The sequence below is a fragment of the Rana temporaria genome, chromosome 6 (genome assembly GCF_905171775.1).
Source record: "Rana temporaria chromosome 6, aRanTem1.1, whole genome shotgun sequence".
In the NCBI taxonomy this organism is placed as follows: Eukaryota; Metazoa; Chordata; class Amphibia; order Anura; family Ranidae; genus Rana; species Rana temporaria.
Window position 1 is genome coordinate 1,688,029 of NC_053494.1, and position 11,097 is coordinate 1,699,125.

The 11,097-nt window shown below is 40.3% G+C and overlaps 1 protein-coding gene across 1 annotated transcript; it reads left to right on the forward strand.

Annotated features, from left to right (window-relative positions):
* The first annotated feature begins 2,841 nt into the window (after nt 1–2,841).
* LOC120942753 (taste receptor type 2 member 40-like) lies at nt 2,842–3,870 on the forward strand. Its single transcript, XM_040355679.1, has one exon. It carries the CDS (start codon nt 2,842–2,844, stop codon nt 3,868–3,870), a length of 1,029 nt encoding a protein of 342 aa, XP_040211613.1.
* The last annotated feature ends 7,227 nt before the right edge of the window (nt 3,871–11,097 follow it).

Here is an 11,097-nt window from a genome sequence, read left to right on the forward strand (position 1 = left end):
CCTATTGGGATACCGGTCATAGAAAACCTAGCTCAGACCGTAAGAGAACAGCAGCTTGCTATGGGGGCACCCGAGCCGAGTCACAGCTCCCTGTGTCCATTCAGGAAATGGAGCTCTGGCCCAGCCCACTCTCTCTCCTGATTGGCTAGCTGAGTTTGATTGACAGCAACAGGAGCCATTTGCGCCAATGCTGTGTCTCAGCCAATCAGGATGGAGAGTCTCGGATGGCCCATACACTCATGTGCATCGCTGGATAAAGATGGGGTTTAGGTAAGTATTAGGGGGGGGGCTGCACACAGAAGTTATTTTTTTATCTTAATTCATAGAATGCACCTTGTACCTTTACATCCACTTTAAGGAGGAGTGGCTCCCTCCAGGCAAACCTGTCCTCATCTATCCACTGATATACAGTGGCCTAGATTCACGTAGGGCGGCGTAAGTGTGGACGGGCGTAGCGTATCGTATTTACGCTACGCCGCCGCAACTTAGAGAGGCAAGTGCTGTATTCACAAAGCACTTGTGTCCTAAGTTATGGCAGCGTAGCGTAAATGTGCCGGCATAAGCGCGCCTAATTCAAATTGGGAAGAGGTGGGCGTGTTTTATGTAAATAAAGCATGACCCCACGTAAATGACGTTTTGAATAAATGGTGGCGCGGCCCATGCAAAGTATGGACGTCGGAACAAGTGTATCTTTTTACGTTGTTTGCGTAAGTCGTACGCGAATAGGGCTGTGCGTAAGCTACATTCACGTGCGCACTGGGATACGTCCACGGACGGCGCATGCATCGGATAGAATGCCTAAGATACGTCGAACACTGCCTACGACGTGAATGTAGCTTACGCACAGCCCTATTCGCGTACGACTTACGCAAACAACGTAAAAAGATACACTTGTTCCGACGTCCATACTTTGCATGGGCCGCGCCACCTAGAGATTTGCTTTATCTTTACGCCGGCGTATGTCTTACGTAAACGGCGTAACTAATTGCGACGAGCGTACGTACGTTCGTGAATCGGCGTATCTTGCTCATTTGCATATTCAACGCGGAAAACAACGGAAGCGACACCTAGCGGCCAGCGTAAATATGCACCCCAAGATACGACGGCGTAGGAGACTTACGCCGCTCGTATCTTAGTCAAATTTAAGCGTATCTGGTTTCCAGAATACGCTTAAAGATACGACGGCGCAGATTCGGACTTACGACGGAGTATCTACTGATACGCCGACGTAAGTCTTTGAGAATCTGGCCCAGTATGTTCTCCTACTGTTATTGTACCAGACAGGGCTTTTCTCAGAGAATAGGTGCAGGAACTCCTCCTTTCAAGTCCCTTCTTGTCTCCACCCCCTACCCACCTCCGAGCACCCTCCCTTGGTTCCTCCCCCTATCCACCTCCCAGTACCACCCCTTTTAGAGAATACAGAACCAAGTATCATTGTATGGTACTTGGTAATTTGTATGGAATTTGTTAATGATAAGCTGTAAAATATATCCCCAGCCGCCAGAGACAATACACCCCCTTTCAACAATAGTACGGCCCTGCAACAATAGACCCCTCCACAATAAGCAACTACAGATCCACCCCAGCATTAGTAGACCCCCCACTAATAGATTATTCAGCAGCCAGCATCAACAGACCCTACAGCAGCCAACAACAATAGACCACTTCCTCAACAGTAGATTCCTCCCAGCAGAAATGTAACCCCCTACCCCAGCAACAATAGATCCTCCAGCAGCCAGCATCAATAGACCCTCCAGCAGGCAACAACAATAGACCCCTCCATCAACAATAAAACCCTTCAGCAACAATTTACTATCCCCCCAAACATCAATAGACCTTCCAGCAGTCAACAACAATATATCACTTCCTCAACACTAAATCCCTCCCAGAAGCTATTGAACCCCCCCCTCAGCAACAATAGATCCTCCAACAGCCAGCATCAATATATCCTCTAGCAGCCAACAACAATAGACCCCTCCCTCAACAGTAGAATCCTAGCAAGAATTTACTATAGCCCTAAGCATCAATAGACCCTACAGCAGCCAACAATAATAGATCACTCTCTCAACACTAGATCCCTCCCAGCAGCTATTGACCCCCCCACAGCAACAATAGATCCTCCAGTAGCCAGCATTAATAAACCCTCGAGCACACCTCAACACCCCTTGCCATTAATGCATTCAGTGCTGAAAGTGCCGGAGCTGCATTCCCCCACGTTCCCGCTGAAAAAAAGCCCTGGTAACAGATAAGTAGAACCCTATGAAGGTTACATTGTGGTGTCCTTGTTATTGCAGATCACAGGCTTGTTCCACCCAATGACTCTGGATGGGTCTGCAGCAAATCTGGAGGAAGATGAATATAAAAATATTTCTGTATAAACCCCCAATACCCCCTAAATATCCTAAATATGCCCTAACTAACCCCCACCACCGATGCACGTTTATATTAACTTATTATAACTATAATAACTACAATAACTTTTATTCTGAAAACATTTTAGGTGTCTGTTGGTTTCATTTGCTTTGCTCTCTGTCCTAAAACTGTATGAGAAAAAAATCATAAAAAATTGTTAATAACTTTACCGTAATTTATGCCAGAAAGATGATTTTTAAAGATTAAAAAGAGACCCTTTTTACCAGGAAACTGCAAAATATTATTTTATTTTGTTGGCAGAATCAATATTTATAGTATAGTCTATAAGAGACAAACAGACTCCAGTCCTGAAATAGTAAAGTACATTGGAAATCATGGAAATGAGTCAGAGATTGTATTACATGGGATGTTCCGTACTTTAGATGTCGGCATTGGAATGAAATCCATCGCGGTTATGCAAAGTCACTCATGAGACGGATCTCTGAAGGTTTTTCCATAATTCCAACTCTAATTCTATCATTCTGTCTGCTATCACTGGACGTGTCCCGTCATCTCTGTCCGGAGATCACACCAAACCTCAGCATGATGTCTCCAGACTCCATCTCTTTTTTAGTCTCCTCAGTCTTGGGACTGGTCTTGGCAATCCCTTCTAACACTTGTATTGTGATGGGTAATCTGGACATCATCAGAAAGAAAGGGAAGTTGAGTCCCTCCGATGTGATCTTTCTGGGGAAGGGAATTGTGAATATTCTCCTCCAGTGTGTGCTGAGCGTACAGGGAATGCTCTATGTCTTGTGTCCAGAAATCCTATACATTAGACAAGTTTATGGATTTGTGAACACATCAGTTTTCTTCCTAACATGTTACAACTTCTGGTTGATCTTCTGGCTCTCGGCTCATTACTGTACCAGCATCACCAATCTCAGCTATGGGTTCTTCATCTGGATAAAGAGAATTGTGTCCAATTTCCTGAGTCACCTTCTATTCCTGACAGCACTTGGGGTGTTCATTGTGAGTGTCCCGGCCTTCTGGACTGTCAATGCAGAAAGTCCTCTCCAGTTTTTTGAGAACAGTACAGAAGCCTCTGTTAGCAGATTGCGTTCCATTAGTTCCTATTTTGTGCCTGTGACCTTCCTAGGCTGCATTCTTCCATTCTGCCTTAGTCTTCTGTGTCTGGTCCTCACTTCCTCCTTTCTGCTCAGACACGTCTGGAGGGTGAAGAATAACGACTCGGGATCAACACGTCCAAATCTTCAGGCTCATGTCACGGCACTGAGGACAATCTTCTTCTTACTTCTCATGTTCAAGCTCTTCTGCATAATTCGCATATTTATGTTATTTAGAGATTCCCCAAAGTTAATACCTATTGTCAATTGGAACTTACGATTATTGTCTCAATCGGTGGAGGCCGCCATCATCTTCCAGGCCAGCAAAAAGCTGAGAAGGATCATTCTGAGAAAATTCTGGACCAGAAGCAGGAGGAACACAGAGACTTAAAGTGGTAGGAAACTGCTGCACAATTTAAAAAATAAAGTAAAACACCTGTAAGACAATGGCGTTGCATCGCATACTCGCACATTATGAAATACTTACCTTACAACTAAGTCCTTCCAGAGGAGCGCTGTCACCACTGAGAGGGCTGACAACTTTCTTCCGGGTTCACAGGCTTTGGCACTGTGAGAAGACGGAGTCACAATCACGTCACTCCCGCGTGGGAGCCCTTTGCTTCAGCAAGAAGCTCTGAAGGTCCAGCAATGTATGCCGGGCTTTCAGAGTGCATGTGCCAAAGGCTGCGTCCAGGGTGAATGTCTCCTAAAACGTGCATGTTTAGAAGATATTCATTTTACCTACAGGCCAGCCTCTTTATAGATTTACCTGTAGGTAAAAATCACAAAGCGGGCTTTACTACCCCTTTAAATATATGTAGATCACCCTTCATTTTAATGTTTAAATAATTATTATAAAAATTTTCTTTTAAAAAAACGAAATCAGTGTGATAGAGATCAAGTTTTTCTGAAGGCAAAGCTTTTAATTATGTACAGAGTGTGGAAGGATTATATCCCCGTGTCAGGTTCTAATTGCTGTCTATGTTCCCCAATGTTTGTCCCGGGGATTATTGTCCCTGGGGCTGAAAGTGATGGGAAAATCCTACATTTGGAGTTGTCAGTCAGCAGAGCAGGAATAGAGGGGGGATCTTCCAGTGGGGACACCTGTTCTGGTGACAACTCTCTAAAGCCTCGTACACACGATCAGTCCATCCGATGAGAACAGTCTGAAGGACAGTTGTCATAGGGTCTAAAGCGGATGTGCCAGTAAAAAAAAATATCAAGACAGCACTAAAAGATAGACTTCCCAACATGTTTCGCCCATATATCATTCTTCTTCAGGGGATGCTGTCCAGTTTAGAGGTACAAGCCTTCTATCAAGAAAACAGAAATATATATATTTATATAACACCGTTGCCCAGTGTTCCTATCTTAACCTTTTGGGGAGGAAAATCATAGTAATATAAATATACCCATCTTTTATATAAGGGTGTAGGTAAGGGTTAATTTAACTGTCATATATTTTTATTTGGCATATAAGTAATATGTGTAGCAGGTATTAGTGAAATATCTCCAGGTGTACAGAAGTTATGTGGGAACATACATTTCCCATTGATTTGCATGGGACTTTAAACAAAAACCCCGCCCCTCACAAATGGGGGTAGTTAAGGGATAAATTCACTATCCTATAGTGTAAGTGGACATATAAGTAACATGTGACCAAGTGTTATGGAAATATCTACAGCCGTTTGGAAGTTATGAAGTAACATGTATTTCCCATAGAGTTGAATGGGACTTTAAAGGAAAACCCCGACCATGGCAAATGGGGGTGGGTAAGGGTTAAACCACCTATCCTATGTTTGTTGCTGACATATAAGTAATATGTGTGCCAAGTTTCATGTTAATATCTTTAGCCGTTTGGACGTGATGCTGGAACATACATACATACATACATACATACACACATTGAGTTTTATATATATATATATATATATATATATATATATATATATATATATATATATATATATATATATATATATATATATATATATATATCATAATCAATTAGTTTAGAACTCTAAAGTCTTATACACACGACCGGGAATCCCGTCAGGAAAAAAAAGATGGTTTTCCTGACGGGATTCCTGGCAAGCTTTCCTTGCTCGCCGAGTGTACATACGGCCATTCAAAAGAACCACCGTTCTTTTGAATGACAAGAATGCGGTGACGTCATCTACTATGAAGAGCATGCGCTCGTTACACATTCAATGCCGTCGCCGCCATCTTGCTACATCCTACACTACCCTTGTATGCTACCGCGCAAATGCGTCAAAGTCTTTTCGAGCATGCGCGGGTACAGGTAAACATACAAGCCTCGTACACACACGCACGTATTTTTCGGCAGTTATCCAGATGAGAAAAATAGAGAGCAGGTTCTATATTTTTCTCATCGAGATTCCCGGTAGTTTTCCCGACGAGAAACCATACACACGACCGGTTTTCTCAGCAAAAAACTCTCCCAGCAGCTTTCTTGCCGAGAAAACCGTGCGTGTGTACGAGACTTTCAGAGGATATTGCCATCCTACCAAACTTGGAATCCTCTCTTAAAGCTTATTTTGAATTAAACATCACCGTCTCTTTATCCCTCACTGATATTGGCCTCAAAGACTGGACCTTAGTCTGCCAGTAAAGTGGCGCATCTGTACCATGTATAGAACCTGCTGCAGCAAAACTGACATATATAAATAAAAAAAATACATTAAAATTGGCAGAAGTACAATACCATTGCCGGCAACACAAAAAGCGTTTTTAAAAAAATGCATGGGGTTCCCCCCAATCCATACCTGGCACCGGAGGGCAGCGGGAGGGGGGATGTCCCCTCCCATCACCTATAAAAATGATCAATTGGTGGAACTGTCTCTTATGATCATTCTTGTGGTGTAGGGAATCGCCAGCTGAAAATGCCGATATCTGAATGATGCCTGTAGCTCCACCCATCATTCAGATATCCCCCCACAAAGCCCAAGCCGTCATATGACGGCCAGCCATCAGCAAGTGGTTAACAAGGGGGCCCCCAGATCCCAGCCCCTTCCTATGTGAATGAGTATGGGGTATATAGTACCCCTACCCATTCACCAAAAAAAGTGTCAAAAAGAAATAAAAAAGACACACATAGTTTTCGATAATTTCTTTAAACGCCGCCACTGCCAGACCTGGAAAAAAAAAAAGGCTCCACCCACGCCAAAGGCTAACTGCTGCAGTAGACAGACTGAGGTAGAGAGTTCCAGGGGATGGGCGAGGCTCTGGAGAAATCCTGTATTATAATAATAACAAATTAATAATAATTAGTAACAATAATAATAAAAACATTTTATTATTATTATTATTATTATTATTATTATTGTTATTATTATTATTATTTATTATTAATTTGTTTCATTCAATTTGTTTAGATGCAGAAATCGTTATTTCGGATAATTCGTAACTTCGAAAATAATTCACATTCGTTACGTTCACCAACAGCCAAATGTGAAAGGAAATTCCAATACCTATAATTTAATAGTTATTTATTAGTCAGTTATTAGTCATTAATAGTTATTAATTATTATTAGTTATCATTAGTTATTAATAGTCAGTTATTATTTAGAATTTTTTCGAAATTTTCGTTCTTTTGAATATTCTGATTTTCTTTCTTATTTTCAGACTTTTTAACTTCCCAAATTTTCTAAATTTTCAAATGTAAGAATTACGATCATAACGAACGACCCGAAAAAAATAAATACAAAAAAAACAAAAAAACAAAACAAAAATGAAAACAAAAACAAAATAATTTTTCGGCAGTGCACATGTCCGAATTCGGCAAGAACATATATCCATCAGATTTTCATATTTTGGTATTTATTGCAAAGTTTCTTTTTGCCTATCTATGTTTTTATTATTGTGTCTATTAGCTGGATTCAGGTAGGGCGCGCATCTTTCAGGCGGAGTAGCGTATCGTATTTACGCTACGCCGCCGTAAGTCAGAGAGGCAAGTGCTGTATTCACAAAGCACTTGCCTCCTAAGTTACGGCGGCGTAGCGTAAATGGGGCCGGCGTAAGCGCGCCTAATTCAAATGAGGCTGAGGGGCGTGTTTTATGTAAATGAGTGGTGACCCGACGTGATTGACGTTTTTTACGAACGGCGCATGCGCCGTCCGTGGACATATCCCAGTGTGCATTGCTCGCAAGGACGTATTGGTTTCGACGTGAACGTAAATGACGTCCAGCCCCATTCACGGACGACTTACGCAAACGACGTAAAAATTTCAAATTTCGATGCGGGAACGACGGCCATACTTAACATTGACTAGGCCAGCTTTTTGTTCGACTAACTTTACGCCGGAAAAAGCCGTACGCAACGACGTAAAAAAAAATGCGCCGGGCGCACGTACGTTTCTGAATCGGCGTATCTAGTCATTTACATATTCTACGCCGAACTCAACGGAAGCGCCACCTAGCGGCCAGCCTAAATATTGCACCCTAAGATACGACGGCGTAGGAGACTTACGCCGCTCGTATCTTAGCCTAATTTAAGTGTAGCTGGTTTCCAGAATACGCTTAAATTTACGACGGCGTAGATTCAGAGTTACGTCGGCGTCGACGTAACTCTCTCTGAATCTAGCTATATGTGGAATAAAATGTATATAGGTTTTTATTTTGGTTCTGTTCTCATTGGACATATTTAAAGTCCCTCTAATCTTTTCATTTAAAAAATACCGTATTCACTAAGATGTGATTGATATTCAGGCAATCCCTTTCCTTTTTCTGTATTTTCGAGTTTCAGTATATTTATGTTTTCTGTACCTCTTCCTGTGTATGCAAAAATCTTAATAAAAGCAAATTATATATATAAAAAAAAAAAACACTTACAGATTTTCTTTTATATAAATTGTAACTACAACTCCCATGGTGTTTTGTCTGCATTCTGACCTGAGTACGTCTAGGGTTGTCACCTTTTCTTCAAGCCAAACACTGCCCCAAGGAGAGTAGTAATGTGGTGCGCATAGCGTGCCGCAGCGAACAGTGGGTGTGGCCAAATTGCTCTTGCTGGTGTCATCGCCCTGCCCCCTCACCCAATGATGCCAAACCTGCCCCCAGGTAACATTATATTTATCTAGTCAAATTGTGTTTAAAAAAAAAAAGAATACAAAATAAAAATAAAATATTATAAAAGAAAATACAAATTTGACAAAAAATAAATAAATAAATATATATATATATATAATATAAATATTTTTTTTTTTTTTTTTTTTTTGTCAAATTTGTATTTTCTTTTATAATATTTTATTTTTATTTTGTATTCTTATAAATATTTTTTTTTTGTCAAACTTGTATTTTCTTTTATAATATTTTATTTTCCTTTTTCTTCTTTTTTTTTAAACAAAAAAATATTATAAAAAAATACTAATTTGACAAAAAATAAATAAATATTATATATATATATATATATTTATTTATTTAATTTTTGTCAAATTAGTATTTTTTTTTATAATATTTCATTTTTATTTTTTCTTCTTTTTTTAACACACTTTGACCAGAGAAATATATATATATATATATATATATATATATATATATATATATATATATATATACATATATATATATATATATATATATATACATATATATATATATATATACATATATATATACATATATATATATATATATATATATATATATATATACATATATATATATATAAAATTAATTAACAAAAAATTGTCAAATTTGTATTTTTTGTTTTTTCGTATATATATATTTTTCCTTCTTTTTAATGATTTTTTTGTCACACTTTGACCAGAGTAATATAACTACTTCAGCCCTGGACCAGGCCACTTTTTGCGATTTGCTTTAACTGACAATTGCGCGGTCGTGCGACGTGGCTCCCAAACACAATTGGCGTCCTTTTTTCGCCACAAATAGAGCTTTCTTTTGGTGGTATTTGATCACCTCTGTGGTTTTTATTTTTTGCGCTATAAACCTAAATAGAGCGACAATTTAAAAAAAAAATGCAATATTTTTTACTTTTTGCTATAATAAATATCCCCCAAAAATATATAAAAAAAAACAATTTTTTTCCTCAGTTTAGGCTGATACGTATTCTTCCACCTATTTTTGGTAAAAAAAACACGCAATAAGCGTTTATCGGTTGGTTTGCGCAAAATTTATAGCGTTTACAAACTAGGGGATAGTTTTATTGTATTTTTATAATTTTTTTTTTTTACTACTAATGGCGGCGATCAGCGATATTTTTTCGTGACTGCGACATTATGGCGGACACTTCGGACACTTTTGACGCCATTTTGGGACCAGTGTCATTTTCACAGCAAAAAATGCTATACAAATGCACTGATTACTGTGAAAATGACAATTGCAGTTTAGGAGTTAACCACTAAGGGGCGCTGAAGGGGTTAAGTGTGACCTCATATGTGTTTCTAACTGTAGGGTGGCGGGGCTGGACGTGTGACGTCATTGATCGTCTTTCCCTATATCAGGGACCAGACGATCAATGACAGCGCCACAGAGAAGAACGAGGAAGGTGTGTTTACACTCACCTCTCCCCGTTCTTCAGCTCCGGAGACCGATCGCAGGACTCCGGTGGCGATCGGGTCCGCGGGTCCCGCGACTGCGGTCACAGAGCTTCGGACCGGGGCCCGCGACCCACGGCTGGGCACTTAAAGAGGACGTACAGGTACATGATTGTGCCCAGCCGTGCCATTCTGCCGACGTATATGTGCAGGAGGCGGTCCTTAAGTGGTTAAAAACAATATCATAGAAAAATGTAATTTATAGATTAGGGCGCCATTCTTAATGTTGGGAATATAGTCTAATGCCGCGTACACGCGATCGGAATTTCCGACAACAAATGTTCAATGTGAGCTTGTTGTCCATCAGACATCTGCTGTCAGAATTTCCGACAGAAAAAGTTCTCGTCTGTATGTAATTCGGACGCACAAAAATCCTACGCATGCTCGGAATCAATTTGACGCATGTTCAGAATCATTGAACTTAATTTTTCAACGCTCGGCGTAGTGTTGTACGTCTCCGCGTTCTTGACGTGCGGAATTTCCGCCAACATTTATGTGACCGTGTGTACTCAACACAAGTTTGAGCCAATGTTCCGTCGGAGAACAATCCAAGGTTTTGTTGTCGGAAATGTGCGACCGTGTGTACGCGACCGTGTGTATGCGACCGTGTGGACGCGGCATCAGTGTAGAGATAAGAGGCACAGAATACACTCTGTACTGTGTATCATCAATAACACTCAACAGTGAATTTGATCCGGAAACTGGAAAATTTTATTTTATTTTGAGGAATCAATAGACATGAGCACACTGAAATATTTAGTTTCGGAATGTCGTTTCCGTCCGAAAAATTTATTAATTTAGTTACTCCTGAAATTCGGTTTTATTTATTTTGTTTTTCGTTAGAAATTGCATTCGTCCGAAAATCGGTTTGAATTAAGGTTGAATCTGTCATTGAAGGCTTATGGGGCCAGATTCAGGTACAATTGCGCCCGTGTAACGTAGGCCGTTTACGTTACACCGCCGCAAGTTTTCAGTTTTAGTGCCCGATCCACAAAGCACTTACCTGGAAACTTGCGGCGGTGTATCGTAAATACGTCCGGCGC